The 19,984-nt window shown below is 46.8% G+C and overlaps 1 protein-coding gene and 1 non-coding gene across 3 annotated transcripts in view; one reads left to right on the top strand and one right to left on the bottom strand.

The window, feature by feature from the left end:
• Positions 1-19,984, top strand: part of B4GALNT2 (beta-1,4-N-acetyl-galactosaminyltransferase 2) — a 45,885-nt gene that overhangs the window by 21,634 nt on the left and 4,267 nt on the right. Inside the window, exons 3-10 of one of the 2 annotated variants that reach the window (XM_059378895.1) lie at positions 1,724-1,915; positions 2,471-2,608; positions 9,661-9,767; positions 10,979-11,016; positions 12,460-12,640; positions 13,774-13,860; positions 18,643-18,830; positions 19,781-19,921. In XM_059378895.1, coding sequence (XP_059234878.1) covers positions 1,724-1,915; positions 2,471-2,608; positions 9,661-9,767; positions 10,979-11,016; positions 12,460-12,640; positions 13,774-13,860; positions 18,643-18,830; positions 19,781-19,921 — 1,072 coding nt within the window. The remainder of the gene's footprint in view (positions 1-1,723; positions 1,916-2,470; positions 2,609-9,660; positions 9,768-10,978; positions 11,017-12,459; positions 12,641-13,773; positions 13,861-18,642; positions 18,831-19,780; positions 19,922-19,984) is intronic. The other variant, XM_059378896.1, reaches the window with a different exon arrangement.
• LOC132004600 (U6 spliceosomal RNA) lies at positions 13,242-13,345 on the bottom strand. The gene has a single exon (XR_009400560.1). It is a non-coding gene; the product is annotated as a U6 spliceosomal RNA (small nuclear RNA).

Here is a 19,984-nt window from a genome sequence, read left to right on the forward strand (position 1 = left end):
AGGTCATTTGTGTTTTTCTGGAAAGTCATCCCTTTCATTGGGTGTTCAAGATCCAGGTTTCACTTTGTGTCTCTTGTTTTCTATTCCCCCTTCTCTTCTTGGTTCAGGGGACCAGAATAATCTGATCTCATTTCTAATTCCTGGGGAAGAAATTGTGGTTGACTGGCCCAGCTCAGACCAGGTGTTCACCCTTGGTCTAATCCACCATGGCCACGGAGTACCGCGTAGTGAGCTAAGATCTTAGGTGTCCCCGGTGTGGGTCAGGAGAAAAGTCTTACAGAAGAGAGGTTATAAACTGGGCAGACACCACAAAAGCTGTCTGCTCAGGGCTTAGAGTTAGCAATGACTCCATTTTAGGTTTCTCTAATTCACGACTTTCTCCTTGCGTTGTTCTTAAGTTCCTCTTTCTGCTTTTCTTAGCTTTGTTCCTTTGTCCTTTTCTCAAACTCCTTTTTTTTTTTTTTTAAAGATTTTTATTTATTTATTTGACAGAGATCGCAAGTAGGCAGAGAGAGGGGAGGGGAAAGCAGGCTCCCTGCCAAGCAGAGAGCCCGATGTGGGGCTTGATCTCGGGATCCCGGGATCATGACCTGAGCCGAAGGCAGAGGCTTAACCCACTGAGCCACCCAGGGGGGCTCCTTTTTTTCAAGCTTCTTATTTGATTGCTTAATTTATTAATTTTGTGTCTCATAGTTAGAAATTGGCATTTAAAACTTCCATTTTTCCTCTCAGGACAGTTTGAGTGTGTTCCATAGTTCTGGAAGGTAATGTCTTTATTATCTTTATATTTTCATTCTGAGGTCTGTGATTCAAGGGTTGCTTTGGAAGGCCTTTCTAAAATCTCCATGCTGTTGGGGAAGCGGGCTTTTTGTGAGGTTACATTTTTGATTGTGCTGTCATAGTATATGATCTGAACTATTTCTACTTGATTACAGTTTTCTTTGCGTGGCCCATTTTTGTAAGTGTTGTAAGAGCTCTTTGACAGAATATGAATTATATCATTTAGTTGCTATACTGTTTTATATATTTTGGAGACTTGATTTGTGAAGCACTGACCTGCAAGAGTGTTAGGTGGTAGATGTGAGAATGTTGGAGTCTAAGACTATCTTTGTATTTGTAATCCTTCTGCCTTTTTTTTCTTTTTTCTTTCTTTCTTTCTTTTTTTTTTTTTTAAATGTAGGCTCCGCACCCGGCGTGGAGCCCAACCCGGGGCTTGAACCCACTGAGATCAAGACCTGAGCTGTGATCAAGAGTCAGATGCTTAACTGACTCAGCCCCCCAGGTGCCCTGCTATCTGTACTTTAATGCTATTGTTTAGTGGATAAAGTTCATGACCACTACATCTGTTTTGTGGGTCATGTATTTGGTCATTGTAAGTGATCTTTTTTGTCCTATTAATACTTTTTTTTTTTTTTTTTGGCCTTGAATTCAACTATGCTGACATAAATATTGCAAACCTTACTTTCTTTTTTGTCCCCCTTGGGGTGTTTTTGCCCATTCTTTGCTTTGTGGTTTTTCCGAGTCTCTTTGTTGCGGCTTGATTCTTCACTCTCTTTTTAAAATAAGAAATCACTTTTGGTAAGCAGTATAAGGTATTTCACTTTTCACAGTATAAGGTTTTTCCTCAAGTTATTATTCCCACGGACATTACACAGTCGAGTCATTTATTAGGTGGTCAAGAAAAAAAAAGATGTTAACGGAATTTGGTCTTTTTGTCTTCTAGCAGGTCTGAGTTTCCTGGGCTTCTCAAGATCTCAGGGTTACTCTTAGGACTTGGCACTGTTGTATTTCTACTCAGAAGTGTGGAGTTCAGTAGCCCCACGCCAGAGCTCCCTCATTCTGCTCTGGCCGACCAGATCCCGAAGCTTCTACCTGAGGAACGACTCAAGAACCTCTTTACCTACGAAGGAATCTGGTGAGAGTCAATTTATTCCACATTGGTCCGATGTCTCCCTTGTTCCTCTGACGGTTTACTGTGCCCAATTTACTGCCAGTTCCCTGCCTTCCCGAACCTGTGCTTGTTGTTCGAGTGATCCTAACTGGGGGACCTGGAGAAGGGCTGGTCTGCAGGGTGCTGTGTGCTCTCTACAGCACCGAGCAAAGTCCCTTTAAACTACAAAGGGTGTGGTTGGCTAAAACTGTAAGAAAGATGCTTCCTTTCTGTCCTGCTGGCCTCCTCTTCTGGTGAGGCCCCGATGCCATGAGCATTCACATGACTCAAGTTCAAAGCCATTTGGTGCTGGAGATAATTCTAGAGAGCAGGCTTTCTTCCCCTTCCCCTTTCTCCACCCGACCCCTGTATCCCTGGGAGGGAGCGCTGCTGGGATTCCAGAATCTCCTCCTGAGTAAAGCAAGTGAGTATATGGAAAGGAGATTCTCAGGGTGAAACTCACACTGATTAGGCCCCGGGGTCTCTCACCCACCAGCCCACCCGCCCACTCCATGGTCACAGTCCCTTTTCTGGTTTTAGGCTCTTCCCGAAAAACCAGTGCAAATGCGATGCTACCTCACAGCCAGGAAGCTACAACTTTCAGGATGCCTATGACCAGACTGAGCTTCCAGCGGTGAAAGCAAGGAGACAGGCTGAATTTGAACACTTCCAGAGGAGGTAATGCAGACTGTGAGGGCTCTTTGGTGCTGGGGTAGAGCAAAAGCTCTCTCTACTGTGTCCTGAGGGTGTGGGTCCCAAGAAAACAGGGAGGAGCTCCTCGCTTGCAGGAGTCCCTGGGGGACACTGTTAGGAATAAAGCAAGGAGAGAGAACAGAGAAAAATGGCCCATAAGTGAAGATTTACCAAACTTTGGATGTCTAGAACATTTCATAGTAAGAACAGAGCAAAGGAATGAAAATAGTCTGGGATGTCCATGTGGTGTTGGTGGCACAACTCCGGCATCCAGACCTTCACAGCAGGTGACTTTGCAGCAGGTGCACCTCTAATTCATTTACGTTGGGAGCATGTTTCCCTGTGCTATATGCAGGGCCTAGAATGACACACCTGGAGTGTATAGGCCAGGGTTGTTGATTGAAAAGAGCGATGATCGGCTCTGATGGGCTTATATCAAAAGGGTGTTTGTCGGAAGGATGTTGGAACCTCCTCAAAACCATAGGTGATAGGATGACCAGGCTAAGAAATCAAGAACCAAGGAGCACAGAAGGGCTGGACAGGCCCACCCTTGCTCCCTCCCTTCTTTTCTTCCTTCCTTCCTTCCTGGAATCATTTATGAGTCATAGCAGAAGGTATGCCATAATAAAAAATAAAAATAAGGGTGCCTGGGTGGCTCAGTGGGTTAAGCCTCTGCCTTCAGCTCAGGTCATGATCCCAGGTTGCTGGGATTGAGCCCCACATCGGGCTCTCTGCTCATCGGGGAGCCTGCTTCCCCCTCTCTCTCTGCCTACCTCTCTGCCTGCTTGTGATCTCTCTCTCTGTCCAATAAATAAGTAAAATCTTTAAAAAAGATAAAAATAAAATAAAAATAAAAATAAGAGCACCATGATTAGGGACTTGAACTCTAGAATAGGCTAGATAGCAAGTGACTTCACCTCCTAGTACTTAACCATCCTCATATGGAAATTATAATAAAGATACTTCTTTCATAACCTTTGAAGGCTTTGTAGTGTGCACTGTATTAACATACAAAGACCTAGTAACTCATGAAGGGCCTGAAATATACAAGCACTACAAAAATATCACCTGCTGCTATTGTTGTGGTTTGCTATTAGAATTGTTGCTCTGCTGGTTCTCCCAGGAGACACATAATTCATTAAGAGATACACAAATCACCTAAATATTAGATCATTGTAAGTGCTTCATGGAGACGTAAATTAAAAATAGGTGTGGTAGAATGTTTCTTGATGGCATAAAATTTAATGGGATGATGAAGGAAGGTGACCTTGAACTCTGATTTGTATATCAAGCAGGAGTCCCCACCACCTCCTATAAAGGAGAAGCTCTGAAGGAAGAGTTAATCCAGGGCTCAGAGCCTTGGGCATGGGGTGCTTTCATGATGGCTGGATGACAAACAAGCAGGTGATGGCTGTCAGAGCCCTGGTCGCTCAGGGGAGGGCTGGTGGGATGAGCCCAGAGAGAGGCCAGTAAGCCAGGAGGTGGAGCATACGTTTTGCTTTCTGAGTAATGCAAAGAATGGAACCATTTTTTGGTAAAGATCTCATTTGTTTATTTAGAGAGAGCATGAGTGGTGGGGAGGGGCAGAGGGAGAGGAAGAGGACGAGAGAGAACGTCAAGCAGACTCCACGCTGAATGCAGAGCCCAACCCAGGGCTGATCTCACAACCCTGAGATCTTGACCTGAGCTGAAAGCAAGAGTCCAATGCCCTACCGACTGAGCCAGTCAGACGTCCCAAGAACTGAATGGTTTTTAGAAGTGGCAAGTTCTTAGAGATACTTTCGCTCTGGTTTCTCGTGGAGAATTACATCATAGGAAGGTATAGGGGAGGCAGGGAGACCCGGTGCTTAGTTGGTGGGAAGGTAAAGGTCCGTCTACTGCTGGAACAGTGGTGTTTGTGCCTCTCGGATGCACCGTCCCCAGGTGCCCAGTTGGCTGAGCCTGAGTCATGAATCAAGGAAGAGAAAGGGTGAGTTGGGCCCTCCAGGGTTGATTTGGGGACTCAACTACCACCTCCCCGCCCCCCAACTACATACAAATGGGAGACCCCACAGAACAGAAATGGGGGCACCAACAGGAGACAGCATTGGAAGTCAAAGAACCAGTGGGTTAGATAGAGGATTCTGGCGCGGATTTGAACCCTGCCCCCACGTAGCTGTGTGAGGAGCAACAGGGCTCCGTAGTTAACAGTGTGGCCAAGGGAGGCTGACCGGCTGCGTTTGGGTCCTGCATCCTCCACATCCCATCCAGGTGACCTTGCTCCGGCTGTCTACCCTCTTCTGTAAAAAGGGCGCCTGGGTGGCTCAGTGTGTTAAAGCCTCTGCCTTCAGCTCAGGTCATGATCCCAACGTCCTGGGATCGAGCCCCGCATTGGGCTCTCTGCTCCATGGGGAGCCTGTTTCCTCCTCCCTCTCTGTCTGCCTCTCTGCCTACTTGTGATCTCTGTCAAATAAATAAATGAAATCTTAAAAAAAGGGAGGGGATAGTAATCATACCGAGAGTTGTTGCGACATGTAATGAAAGGTGTGAGGGAAACAGGCACATTCTTGCAGGACGATGGCTTCTGTCTTTGGTCTGGGCAGTGTGGGGCTGCTGGGAGAAGGAGGTCAGGACTGTTCCCAGCAAGGAACATCGCAGGTGTACCTATTGCAGGAGGTGCGTGGTGGGGGAAGGGAGAAGAGGCAGGAAGCTTGGAAGACACTGGAGACAGTGAGATGGGGCAACGGAGGAGGTAGGAGAACATGAAGCAGAGGACTCCTAGGAGGGGGTGTTGTCTGGAGGGAGCTGGGCAGAGGAATTAATTATAAGAAGGAGCATTACTTCAAGCAGGGAAGGCTATGAGCTGGTCGTGTCCTCACTTGGCCTCCTTTGCTTGGGGAAATGCCCAGCTCTCCTGGGATTATACCTGGCAACGCAGGTACCAGAACAAACAGCCCAGTAATAACCAGTGATGTGAACCAGGCCTCCTGTCATCATGGCTGTAGCCAGGAAAGAAGATGCTCAGCTCCCTCCCCACCCCCCAGCCTCGAATCTTTCTCCATTACTTTCTCCGTTAGCCAGAGAAACAGCCAGAACACCCCTAGCAAGGTGCTGAGTTAGATGCAGAGACAGAGCTGATCTAGAGCCTGCTCCCAGGGAGCTCACAACAGAACCAAGAGGGTGGAGTCAGCAGGTCCTCCCTGTGTCCCTTCCACTCTCCGCATCGCCCTCTCTGCCGCCACTGTAACATACCAAGAGCTGCGGAGTGACTGTGGGCGCTCCGTGGCCCCCAGGGTGTGTTCAGCTAATGGTGTGGAACCCAGGAACTCTGTCCAAAGCTCGGTGTTGTGATAGTAGTCAGGGGAAGTGCTGTGGTGGGTCTTAGGAGGGAGAGCAGTTTCCAGTTCTGAGAATTTTACAAAAGGAATGTTCCAGAAGGTAGGATTCAGAGCTGCCTCATTCCTGTTCCTGAACGGGTAATGTAGTATTCTAGTTCTTGGTGTCTTGGTCTGGGTTGTCCCCCCTCCAGGAATGGGATTTTCTTAGTCTCTTTGTGCCCACTTTAGCACAGGGGCAAAGGGATCACATAGAATAAATAACACAGAATCTTTGGCCCCTGGCAAATGTCACATAAGCTGACAACTCTCTGTGAGTGTAAAAACGGAGATGATTCATGACTTACATGCTCTCTGCTGTGTGTGGGAGCCCGGCAAAACCCTATTTGGAGATCACACCTGTTATCCTTGGCTGGGGAGCGCAGGTCTGATGTGGGAAGGTGGGCGTGGGAACCACCCTGGTGCACGCACCACCCCTGTGTGCTTGGTCTCTGCCACCTGTTTGTATCCTTGAAATCATGAGCTCGCTTGATGCTGGGTCAGATCTCTGGTTCATTTGAGTCTGATCAGCTCCATATGCTACTTCACTTAAAAAGTAGTACAGGGGCGCAACTGGGTGGTCAGTCGGTTAAGGGACTGCCTGGGGCTCAGGTCATAATCCTAGAGTCCCAGAATCGTGTCCCCCATGGGGCTCCCTGCTCAGTGGGGAGTCTGCTTCTCCCTCTGACCGTCCCCCCTCTCATGCTCACTCTCTTAAATAAATTAATAAAATATATTTTTAAAAAAGAGTAGTACACAGATAATGCTTTTCTGTTTATATATTTGGGAGAAAGAGAGCAAGCTAGCATACACAGGTCAGGGGTGGAGCAAAGGGGGAGGGAGAAGCAGGCTCCCCGCTGAGCAGGGAGCCTGAGGCGGGGCTCGATCCCAGGACCCTGAGACCATGACCTAAGCCAAAGGCAGACACTTAACCTACTGAGCCACCCAGGCACCCCAGATAATGCTCCTTTTAAAAAAGTCCACTTGAAGCGACCCCCTCAACTCTCCTTTCTCCCCTGCCTTATATGATAGGCTCCCTTGCCAACCCAATCTGCCCTTGGGAGTTTGGTATAGATTACCTCACACTGTTTTACACAGCAACACACACGGACAAACACACATAATCACATACATATGTGAGTGTAGCTATAGCCACATAAACATATACTCTTGGGGTTTTGTGTGTATTGTTAAATTTCATGTTAATTCCAGTGTAGTTGACACACAGTGTTCTTTTAGTTTCAGGCGTACAATACAATACAGCGCTTCAGCAACTCTATACACAACTCCCTGCTTCATCCCCTTCTCCTGATTCACACATCTGCGCGTATGGTTTTAATGTAATTGACACCCTAAGAACAAATCTCTCTAGAATTTTTTTTTTTCATTCAATTTGGTTATTTTTTTAAAGTTTTTTTGTTTGTTTGTTTTAGAGACTGCTTGAGCAAAGGAAGGAGGCAGAAGGAGAAGGGGCAGAAGGGGAGGGAGAGAGAGAATCTGAAGCAGGCTCCACTAAGAGCTTGGAGCCGGACACGGGGCTCAAACTGATGATGCTGAGATCATTACCTGAGACAATACCAGGAGTTGAATGCTTTACCCAGTGAGCCACCCAGGAGTCCCGGTTAAGTACATTTTTAAGAGCCGTTTATATGTCTAGTTCTTTCCTTTTATTTTTTTTTTTAAGATTTTATTTATTTAGGGGCACCTGGGTGGCTCAGTGTGCTGGGCCTCTGCCTTTGACTCAGGTCATGATCTCAGGGTCCTGGGATGGAGATGGGCTCTCTGCTCAGCGGGAGGCCTGCTTCTTCCCCTCTCTCTGCCTGCCTCTCTGCTTGCTTGTGGTTTCTGTTGAATAAATAAATTTTTTAAAAAAGATTTTATTTATTTATTTGATGTATAGAGAGAGATCACAAGCAGGTAGAGAGGCAGGTCGGGGTGGGGAGTGTGGTGGGGAAGCAGACTCCCCGCCAAGCAGAGAGCCCAATGCGGGGCTCAATCCCAGGACCCTGAGATCATGACCTGAGCCAAAGGCAGAGGCTTTAACCCACGGAGCCACCCAGGCACCCTAGTTCTTTCCTTTTAATTGCTATACAGCTATGAATACAATGAATTTTATTAAGCCATTCTCCTATTGAATGATACTCAAATTTGGGGGGAATTTTCATTATTACATGTACATAATTTATAATAATCATCTTATGTTATATTTACATTCTTTCCTTATTTTCTTCAGATGTGTATAAAGATGTTCATTTCAAATGAACTGAAATGAACCTCCTTATGCATGTTGTTGCTTACACCGGCAGGTGTTTTCCCCCTTAACTAGCATCTGAATCCCTCATTCATGAGAGGTGCTTATCTCTGCTTTTAATAAATACGGGCAAATAGCATTCAAGAGTATCTACATTAATTCACATTCTCATGACAAGTGGGTATCTTAGATACCCACTAACTAACCAATACTCCTTATCATTACATTTTGAAACATTAATGAAAAAAGTCTTTCCTTGTTTTTTTTTTTTTTAAAGATTTTATTTTATTTTAAGCAATCTCTACACCCATCGTGGGGCTTGAACCTACAATTAGGAGTCACTAGCCAGGCACCTCCAGTTCATTGTTTTTATTTTGTAATTTATTTGTATTTGTATTTTTCTTATTATTTTAAAATTTTATTTATTTATTTATTGTCAGAGCAAGAGAGAGAGAGACCATATAAGCAGGAGGAGTGGCAGGCAGTGGGAGAAGCAGGCTCCCCACTGAGCCAGGAGCCTGATGCAGAACTCGATCCCAGGATTCTGGGATCGTGACCTGAGTCAAAGGCAGATGCTTAACCGACTGAGCCACCCAGCTGTCCCCAGTTCATTGTCTTTAAAGTTGTATTTCCCAGGTTAATTCTGAAGCTGAGCTTGTTTCATTTATGCGTTAGCCATTTGCTCTCCTTCTTTTAATTGCCTATTTACATCATTTCCCATTTTAAAATTTCATCTCTTTTGTATTCCCATAAATATTCACTACAGTAGTCTAATCATTCTTCCAGGGGATCTAAATGATACATTTGGCTACACTGGATCGCCAAGGGCTGCATTTTAACCCTATTACCTTAGTCCGCCAAAGAATCAATCTCACTGGCTCGCCATGTGCTTACCCTTGACTGAGGTTGTTATAACCACAAAACCATATGAAAATCATCACCGTGTTTGCTCTGAAAATACTGAGGCAACAAATCACACTTCTTGTGATGTATTTTCTTTTTGAGTTCAGCGCCAGGAAAAGGTTTATTTGCCTCTGAAGTTGTTTGCTTTGTCCTGTTGATAAGACCGGAATATTGACCACCCATAGCTTTACACCCTGACTACCAGGAAGTTCACCTGTGACCCTGGCATTCATCTGATGCAACTGGGTTCGCCCAGATGGTCTTTTACTTTGTTTCTTCTTCCCCTGCTGGTTGTGTTTTTAATTTTGTATGTGCTTTGTTGTAAAGGGCCTGGACTCTTGTGGAATTCAAGGCTGGAGGGAATTCAAGGGTGAATAAAGGAGGGAAGGAATAGAAGGGTGAATGAGGCAGTCTACTTTCAATTTCTCCCCATTGGCAGCACAGAGCTCCGGGTACAGGTACCACTTTCAGAACTAACCGGGGAGGCGTGTGAGAGCAGCTGCTGACAGTTCTGGTTCTGTTTCCTGCAGAGAAGGGTTGCCCCATCCACCGCCGCTGCTGGCTCAGCCCAACCTCCCCTTTGGATACCCAGTCCATGGGGTAGAGGTGATTCCCCTGCATACAGTTCCCATTCCAGGTACGTAGCTCTCCATGTGGAGAAAAGCCAGACAACTTTCTTAACTCTTCTTAAGCAAAATGGGGGAGTGGAAGGGAACAGTTGTTTATTGAGTACCTGCTGTGTACTCAGCACAATGCGGGAAGCTTGACATGATTTCACTTAGTGGTTAGTCTCAAAGTTTCCACCATTGGGGATCACCCTTAGGTACTATGATGTCCCGGGGGATCCAGAATCACACAGAAGAGGACAGAAATCTGTGTGCCTCAAGGAATCTTAGCACATGATTGGCTTTTTGGTGTCCTCCAGCATCATGAGATAGGGCAAAGATGTGCCCATCTCCTGGGAGAGCATATTGAAAAGAATATTTAATGTTGGTTAAAACTCCCCTCCACAAGGGATTTCTACACACTTCTCTAGTTCAGCACCACATTCCTGGGAGGTAAATGTTATTTTGCCAATTTCACAGATGATGTAAGTTATCTAAGGCCCCATAGGGAGGCTCTATTTGAAGTAGAACTTGAATTCACGTATTATGAGCACAGAGATAGATTCTAAAGTACATACATTTGGATGAATTGCTTTAGTCATTTAAATGAATTGAATAGTCATTTAAAAAGTAATTCACCATTTTGGATGAGTCCTTTTTTTTGTTGTAAAATATGCATAACATAAAATTTACTATATTAATCATTTTTAAGCACACAGTTTTGTGGCATTAAGTATCTTCTCAGTGTTCTGCAACTGTGACCATCATCTATCTCCAGAAATTTTTTATCTTCCCCAATTGAAACTCTGTACCCATTTAGCTCTGCCTTCCTTCCCGCCTCCTGCCTCTGGCAACCACTGTTCTGTAGAATGTCTTATCTTGTCTCTACCAGTTTGACTATTCTAGTAACCTCATATAAAGATGTTTCATTACTTAACCATTGCTGCCTTCCGTTCCATAACAGAGATATCCGGAAGGGGCGGGATTAATTCACAGTACCCGTCCAGGGCTAAGGATGGGCATCGGAGGCTTTAGATCCACTGGAATTTGAGAAGGACCATGGGACACCACCCAGCAGGACCCCAGGGAGCGGGGAGTGGTCAGCAAACACTCTGCACAGGAGATGAGCTTGGAAGGGATTCTGGAAGGATGTAAGGGAGTCACCAGGAAAGTAGTGAGCATCAGGGAGCCCTTGGCATTCTCTCAAATGGTGTTTTTTATCCTTTTCTCCTGTGTCCTCCAGGTCTCCAGTTTGAAGGACCAGAGGCCCCCATCTATGAGGCAAGTCCCCTTCCCAGCCCCCTTTTGCACTTGGCATCACTGCCCAAGCCCCGCCCGTCCCCAGTGGTGGCCGGTCTCAGATTTTGACAGAGTGCTCATCCAGATTCAATATCTGCCATGAGTCCGAGCTGGGGAGATGGGGTAGGGATGCCTCCAGAAGGCATGATTTTTCCGGCCGTCTGAGTGGCCGGAGCTCCAAAGAGGACTTCCAGAAACCCAGGTCAGTGCAGAGGCTTCTGTTTTTGCTGCAGGAAAAAGCTGTCGCCACAGCCCTGGCTCCGGTGCCTGTTGCCTCCATCGGGTTTAGCACCGGCCAGCAACACAGGGGCTCTGTGCCCTGCCTTTCGTTCCTGCTTAATGTAGCTCCAAATCCAGCCCTAGTGCGTAGAGCTGGTGGGGTGGAGGGAGGCAAAGTGCAACTAGAACCCTAATCTAAAAAGTAGTCTGGGAAATGTAGTTTTAGTTTTCCCACTCTGCACACCAGAGGTTGGAGTGGGTGATGAGTCTGTACCTGAATTATTTTATATGCATCAAGATATACTTAACCGCCTTTCTCCCCAACTAGAATGTAAGCCTCTTGAAGGTGGGGAGTTGATTTTATTCACTACTTTTTTCCCAGGACCTATAATTTGCATCTCAGAAAACACCTGTTGGCTGACCGAAGTGTTTTCAGCAGGTGTGGGGGAACCCACTGTACTTTTCATAAAAATGTCCAGCTGCCCAGAGGACGAGAAGGCAGGAGAGGAGATGGGCTTTAGGGAGTAGCAGTGGGATGGAGCGAGGGGAGCAGTTCTAGCTACATGTTGAAGGTAGATGCAAGGGGACTCATGCAGAGCAGGAATGACCTCCATTAGGGAACGCAACAGTTGAATGGATGAAGGTACCATTCACAAGGCAGGGGGAACCAGGAAGAGGGTGACAAACAGGTGTATAGAGAAAAATCAGTGGCTCGGTCATGAAGATTTCAGGTAGTTGTGGCACTCCTAGCGGAGCAACTGGCCAGGCAGTTGGATCTTAAGAGGAGAGCTGGAGACACACATTTAAGTCATTAGCATATGAATAGTATTTCAAGCCACCACCTCTAGTGAGAAGGTGTTGAATAGGAAGAGAAAAGGGGCAGAAGCCAAACCCAGAAAAACTGTTTTGGGAGGTTAGACAGAGGTGGAGGAGGAAGTCGGAAATCAAAAGGAGCAGCCAGCAGGAGTAAGGAGAAATCTAGAAGAATGGGATCCTGTAAGCCAAGACCTAAGAGACCAGTGACCTTTGAACACACGAGTCCCCAGGACTTGGTTGTCCTTCTCTGGGGACAGAGCCGCAAACGGCTTTGGAGCCAGACTCCAGCTCCCAGGGACGCTAAGAGGCGCCTCCTCTCTGCCCCCTGCTGGCCATCCTGGGCATGTGCCTTCCCTCGCATTTAGCGTCTTTCTGCCTCACCGGCCTTAGGTCACCCTGACCGCTTCTCTGGGGACACTGAACACCCTCGCTGACATCCCAGACAGTGTGGTGCAGGGCAGAGGCCAGAAGCGGCTGACCATTTCGACCAGTGACCGGAAGCTTTTGAATTTCATCCTCCAGCACGTGACTTATACCAGCACGGTGTACCAGCACCGCAGGGTGGACGTGGGTGAGAGCCTGTCCTAAGCAAAATGCTTAGGGAGTGGGAAAACACCACTGGGCCCTCTCAAAGTCTTCCTCCTCCAGGAAGCCTGCCAACATTTAGGATTCTGCACTTACTCTTGTTTCCAACTGTAGACATCCAACTTCTCAATTACTGTCCCCAACATTACTCCCATTCTGCCACTGACCCTATAGCGTGACTTGAAGAAAATGCATTTCCCTATGAGGGCAGATCCTTTGTGCTCTGCACCTGGAAACCAGCTGGCTCTGTTCCCCATTATCCGTAGCTCTCAGAGCTGAAGACTTCAGCTGTGAGAGAGGAGGGACCCAGTCTGCGCATCAATATCTCGTCCTGGGCATTAACAGAAAAAGAGGGATGTGGGGGAATTAAAGTCATTCTTTTCTCTTTTGACTAGCTACCTAAGATGCATTCCCAGGACACCAGCAGAAAAATGAAACACGGGATAGATTATGCATGACCATGAGCTAAAGAGAGCACCCTCTCTACTTACAGATTCCCAAACATCTCCCTTCACCAAATGACCCTGTGAGATAAAACAAGGGCGGGTGGTGGTATCCTGGTTTTGTAGCTGGAGAAGGAGAGTAAGTGATTTACCCAAGGCATTTCGAATTTGTGTGGAATCCCTGCTCAGGGGCCATGATGATCTCTGTATCTTTCCAATTTGAGTATTTGTGCTGCCGAAGCAAGCACTGATTTACCCAAGTAGTTCAGATAATAAATGGCAAAGTAAAACTTATTCCAGGCCCTCTGATTCGAAGCCTACTCTACCCCACCAGACTCTCACAGTGGAAGAAACGTGAGTTAAGGAGCATTCAGCAGGAGGCACCTGATGCCTCAGTCAAGAGTCAGCAGGCGACTCTTGTTCTCAGTGTTGTGAGTTCAAATCTCACGTTGGGCATGGAGATTATTTAACTAAAAAAAAAAGCACTCAGCCAGTTACCCCAGGGACACACAACAAGTCAGGAGCCAGAATGCTGTCAACTCAGTGGGGTCTCATTCCAGGCAGGACATTTCTTTACTGAACCTTCACTGACGTGCTGCAGGTCGTCTACCTTGGGGCAGTGTGGAGAGTGACCTAGACTCCATGCTACCCTCTTTGATCTTATTTCTCCCTCCAGTGAGTCTGGAGTCCGAGTCCTCGGTGGTCAAGTTTCCAGTGACCATCCGCTATCCTGTCATCCCCAAGTTATACGACCCCGGACCAGGTAAGGCCCTGGCTCCTGGGGGGTGCGGGGTGGAGTCATGTCGAGCTAGTTGGTGAATCGCAGAAGAGATCAGCTCTTGAGGCCAAGGAGGAGAGTTGATGAAAATAACCACTCTGGTATGATTCCTGATAAATGAGAAAAAAATTCTAATATTCTCATATTGCTTAATTGTATTTAACTTATTATGTGGTTGTGCTTATTCTGGGAAAAAAAAAACCCAACCATTATAACATCTTAATAAGTAATAGTAATAAACACAGAGCGGTATTGGACCATGGCTAGATAATATCGTTGGGGTCAAATTGGAAACTCAGAAACTCCAACGAGTATCTGTGAGAAAGGTAGCTTTCCAAATTAAAGGGTGCAGAGATGATGATTCAAGAAGTCACATGGGACAACTGCACTGATAAAGGAAGATAGAAAGATGAATCTGTCTTATAGCTCACACCAAGACAAATTCCAAGCTGATCAACTATCTCATATATATATATATATTTTAAAGATTTTATTTATTTATTTGACAGAGAGAAATCACAAGTAGTCGGAGAGGCAGGCAGAGAGAGAGAGAGAGGGAAGCAGGCTCCCCGCTGAGCAGAGAGCCCAACGCGGGACTCGATCCCAGGACCCCGAGATCACGACCTGAGCCGAAGGCAGCAGCTTAACACACTGAGCCACCCAGGCGTCCCTCATATATATTTTTTAAAGATTTTATTTATTTATTTGACAGAGAGAGATCACAAGTAGGCAGAGAGGCAGGCAGAGAGAGAGGGGGAAGCAGGCTCCCTACAGAGCAGAGAGCCCGATGTGGGGCTTGATTCCAGGACCCTGGGATCATGGCCTGAGCCAAAGGCAGAGGCTTTAACCCACTGAGCCACCCAGGTGCCCCAACTATCTCATATTTTTAAGTGCTAGAAAAAAAACAAAACCCATGCAGTTTATTTTTTTAATTTTTTAAGATTTTATTTATTTGTCAGAGAGAGAGAGAGAGACAGCGCACAAGCAGGCAGAGTGGCAGGCGGAGGCAGAGAAGCAGACTCCCTGCTGATCAAGGAGCCCGATGCTGGACATCATCCCAGGACCCTGGGATCATGACCTGAGCCGAAGGCAACGGCTTAACCGACTGAGCCACCCACCCGTCCCAAACATGTGCAGTTTAAAAAAAAGAAACAAAAAACTTAGAGTGTAAGACCTTTCTAAATATGACATAAAACACAAAGGCCAGGGGGCCCCTGGTTGGCTTAGTTGTTAAATGTCTGCCTTCGGCTCAGGTCATGATCCCAGGGTCCTGGGCAGGGTCCTGGGATTGAGCCCCACATCAGGCTCCCTGCTTAGCTGGAAGCCTACTTCTTTCTTTCCCACACCCCTGCTGGTCTTCCCTCTCTCGCTGTCTCTCTCTGTCAAATAAATAAATAAAATCTTAAAAACAAACAAACAAACCAAAACCACAAAGACCAGAAAGAGGAGACCACACACATAAAATACATAAAAATTTAAAATTCTGTTTGGGCAGAAACTCACCAAAAGCAAAGGCAAATGACAAAGAACAAATTGGGGAAAAAAATATCTTCAACACATGTTAAAGTCAAAGGTATACTTTTATTTTTCAAGATTTTATTTATTTATTTGACAGAGAGAGATCACAAGCAGGCAGAGAGGCAGGCAGAGAGAGAGGAGGAAGCAGGCTCCCCACAGAGCAGAGAGCCTGATGAGAGGCTCGATCCCAGGACCCTGAGATCATGACCTGAGCCAAAGGCAGATGCTTAACCCACTGAGCCACCTAGGTGCCCCCAAAGGTATACTTTTACTTTAAAGTGCCCGTGAATCCATAAGAACAGCTAATAGGCTTGTGTGCCTGGCTGGCTCCGTCAGTAGCGCTTGTACCTCGTGATCTGGGGATTGGGGAGTTCAAGCCCCATCTTGGGTGTAGAGAGTACTTAAATAAGCAAATGTTTTAAAATATTTTATTTATTTATTTATCAGGGAGAGAGAGCATGAGCAGGGGAGCAGCAGGCAGAGGCAGAAGCAGGCTCCCCACAGAGCAAGGAGCCCGATCCTAGGGATCATGACCTGAGCCAAAGGCAGATGCTTAACTGACTGAGCCACCCAGGCATCCCAAATAAGTAAATGTGTTTGTTTTTGTTTAAACCACCTAAACAAAACAAAACAAAAAGCCAAACACCTAGTAAGCCAATGGAAAAATGCACAGTTGGCAACAGATGAAATTCAATGGTACTTTTCGCTGTTAGAATATATGCTCAGTCTCATACTAAAAAAAGTGCAAATGAAAAATACATTCATTATCAGAAAGTACTGGACAAGGAGTGGGGAGGGGCAGGCATTCTTACAAACTCCTGCTGGGAAATGGAAATGGGCACAGCCTTTCCGGAGGCAATTTGGCAATACCGATCAACATTTGGAATGTGCATTCCCTTTGGCCCAGCAATTGTACTTCTACAAATTATCGTACAGATATTTTTATCTGTGTGAAATGATGTCTGCTCGAGGTTCTTTACTGCAGCATTGTTTGCAAGCACAAAAACCTTAGAAGTGGGATGCACCAATCAGATTAACTGTTGTCCATCCATATAACGAAATTCTGTGCAGAGGCATTCAGAAGGATGGAGGAGAAAACACAGGGGAAGGCTTTTTTTTAATACTGATACAAAATGAGAGAGGGAAGAGGAAACTATTGTTTCCATAAAAAGAAAGAGGGGGAAGAATATATATATGCCATTGCTTGAACATTCTTATTTTAAATCGGTTTTGGAGTTCTCTGTCATTTTCTGTCTGTCTGGAGTGGGTACATCTGTATACGGGAGATTCATTGGCTGTCGTTCATGCTAATTTCCTTTAAGTGCTCTGTAATTTTTGTGGGTGAGCTCATCGTGAGTAGGAGGCTGTGCTTGTTTGTTTTCTTCTCTTCCCCTTCTCTCTCCTGGCTCCTTCCCATCTCACAGCTTTAGCCTTGGATCTGATCCCTGTCTCCTCAGCCTTCTGGTCTACTTTCTGATACTGGAGGCTCGGGATTCCTGTCTCATGGTGGTATCAGACTTATGAAAGAGCCCGTTGCTGGGCCTGAGGATGGCTTGGCACAGGTCGTGGCTGTGAAGTGATGTCATTTCTGTTTGCACCTGGAGGTGTGTGCAGGGGTGATGGCTGTTCTGGGGTTTCTTGCCTGGCAGGTAGTGGTGAGGGGTGCAGGGTGTGCCACCTAGCTCTAGTCCATGACTTCAAGCAAAAAGCCTGGTTCTGGACCCACACATCCCGTGAGATATCTTAATTTCATTATCCTTCAGAATCAGCCTCCTCTGTTACTTCTGATCCCAGAATGCAGGAGGTCCCAGCTCTGCTCACTGATCTTTATTTTTATTCCTTGGAAGTAATGTGTATTTTTGTGCATCGTTCTATCTTTGTATTTTTATCGTTGCTGTATATTTGGAAAAAATAGGGACTCTCAAACAGAAAGCTACACCACCAACTTAGCCAGGAGTCCCCCAATCTTGACTACATCCACGCTCCTGGTTCTCTCTTTACTGTAACAAAAGAACCCAACTTGGCACATGGCCCAAGAAAAGGTGTCGCCCTCGACCCGCAAGGACAACAAGAAGCCCCAGTTCAGATGTATCTTCTCTCTCTTTATTTCCGCAAGTCTACACACTTATATACGTTTACATGACCAATCAGCGAGCAGGGTTCAGGAAGGAGCGAATCAGGCTGTGCACCTAAACGAACAACTTCACTAGCAACCAATGCTGTTTACTTCCTCTCTGGGCGTTCCGCTTAGTCTCACGAGGCAATCCTAACCTGGCAACTAGCCAGGCACCATCTTTTAATGGCAGAGGCCGCCCTGGCCAGGGGCCAGCCTCCGACAAAAAAGGGAGGATATAATTCGCTTGGCATGCCCTTGAACACAATTTACTTGACTCTTCCCACCAGTCATTTTTCCCTCATGCCCTCAGCCCCCCGGGGGAGCTGCTATAATGGTACAACAGGTATTAAAAAGAGGATTCTGGAAGGACGTCTGACTTCTGTCATTCTGAGAAGGAGCTCTGTGGTGGTGTTCTGGAGCACTTGCCACTGGTAGGGTTGTGGCTTTCAGCCAACATTAACTCCAACAGAGCCCACCCCACCCAGACATCCCACAGTGGGCGTGCCTCCACATTTGGTGACTAAATCCCAAAAACACACCACAGCTCCAGCTGATTCATATGAAGACTTTTCTGCAGAATAGCTTTTCCTTTTCCAAATTTTTATATTGATTACATGCCTTGAGCTGGACTGTCTGGTCCAGACCTTCCACTCTCCAAGTAGACCTACTTCCACTGATGTCTTCCTGAGCAGGAAGACTAAGTGTGCTTCTCTCTAGGAGTGCAGCTGATGATGGGGTGTAGGTCTCAAATCCTTTAGAGCTTTTCTCCCCTCCCCTGACCCTGATCTTGAAACCCATGATGGGCAGAGCTCTGTGCATCTCGATTCCTAGTATTAACACGACAGCAAGATCCAAATAGTTTCGGTAAGACAGAGCATTCACACTGATGGGAGGAGATGGCATAGTCAAGCCAACAGAACCAGGGAAAGAAATTCTAGAAGACACATACAATTTCAACAAGCTGGCTGTGTTTTAAATACATTTATTTTCTGTTCCAACTAACAAATTCTTACCAAGTGCTTTATACGAGAAGCACGAGGGTGTGGCATAAAGAAATCACCAGAACAGCTCAAGTCAAGTCAGTGAGGCTTCCCAAAAGGCAGCGCTCTGATACCCCACCCTTTCTCATCCAGAGAGGAAGCTCAGAGACCTGGTGACCGTTGCCACCAAAACCTTCCTCCGTCCCCACAAGCTCATGACCATGCTCCGGAGCCTTCGTGAGTACTACCCAGACTTGACAGTGATCGTGGCCGATGACAGCAAGGAGCCCCTGAAGATTAATGACAACCATGTGGAGTATTACCCCATGCCCTTCGGGAAGGTACGTCCTGCCCACATGGGGAGGTGTCTGGGTCCCGGGAAAGAGCTCCCTGGAGTCAGGTTCCGCCCCGGATGGGGATGCTTGAGTGGCTTTCCCAGGACGGCATGATGCCAGAGCAGAGGGGATGCGACTTTCCTCTGCGTCCCTTCGCCGACTCCAAGTTCACAGGGAAATCGGACCACCCTCACGTTTCTGCATGGATGAAGTGGTTAATCTGTCTTTGGTACAGACATTAATTGAGGTCCTTCTATGTGACTTGAGGTGTCTGACATTCTAGGGATTCCTCACAGACAGAAAAACTTGTGATCCCTAGGATTCCTCCCAGGCTAGAGGCTTGCGCTCACTCTCTCTCTCTCTCTCCCTCCCACACACACCCCCTCTTTCCTCCAGGACACACAAGGAAATGGATATTATACAAACTGTAGCTCCCCACCCTCCATCACCTTCCAGGCTCCATCAGGGGAAATGGAAAGAGAGCCACAGAGACTCGGGTGAAAAAGGACTTCCATCCTACCACACTGGTCCTAGGACCAAGGGAGAACTTCCTAGCCCTTCCCCGCCTCAGCCTTTGATTCAGGGAGTCACTGTCCTTCCTCCTGTGTCTCTGAGACAAGCTCCCTTGAACTCAGTGGTTTTCAACTGCTGTTTGGGGTGCAGCCTGGCGGTGGGGAATTTATTTTATTTTATTTTTTTCTTTAAAGATTTTATTTATTTGACAGAGCTCGCAAGTAGGCAAAGAGGCAGGCAGAGAAGAGAGGGGGAAGCAGGCTCCCCGATGAGCAGAGAGCCCAATGCGGGGCTCTATCCCAGGACCTTGAGATCGTGACCTGAGCCGAAGGCAGAGGCTTAACCCACTGAGCCACCCAGGCGCCCAGCCTAAAAAGCTCCCAGGTGATTCTAAAATGTGGCGGGGGATGGCAACCGCTGATCTGACCTCATTATACCCACAGGGCTGGTTTGCTGGTAGGAACCTGGCCATCTCTCAGGTCACCACCAAATACGTTCTCTGGGTGGACGACGATTTCCTCTTCAACAACGACACCAAGATTGAGGTGCTGGTGGATGTCCTCGAGAAAACAGAATTGGACGTGGTAAGGGAGAGTGGCCAGTTTTGATTAGGTTCTGGGACTTCATCAGTTTCACCCCAGTTGCAA

This window comes from Mustela nigripes, chromosome 16 (genome assembly GCF_022355385.1).
Source record: "Mustela nigripes isolate SB6536 chromosome 16, MUSNIG.SB6536, whole genome shotgun sequence".
Lineage (NCBI taxonomy): Eukaryota > Metazoa > Chordata > Mammalia > Carnivora > Mustelidae > Mustela > Mustela nigripes.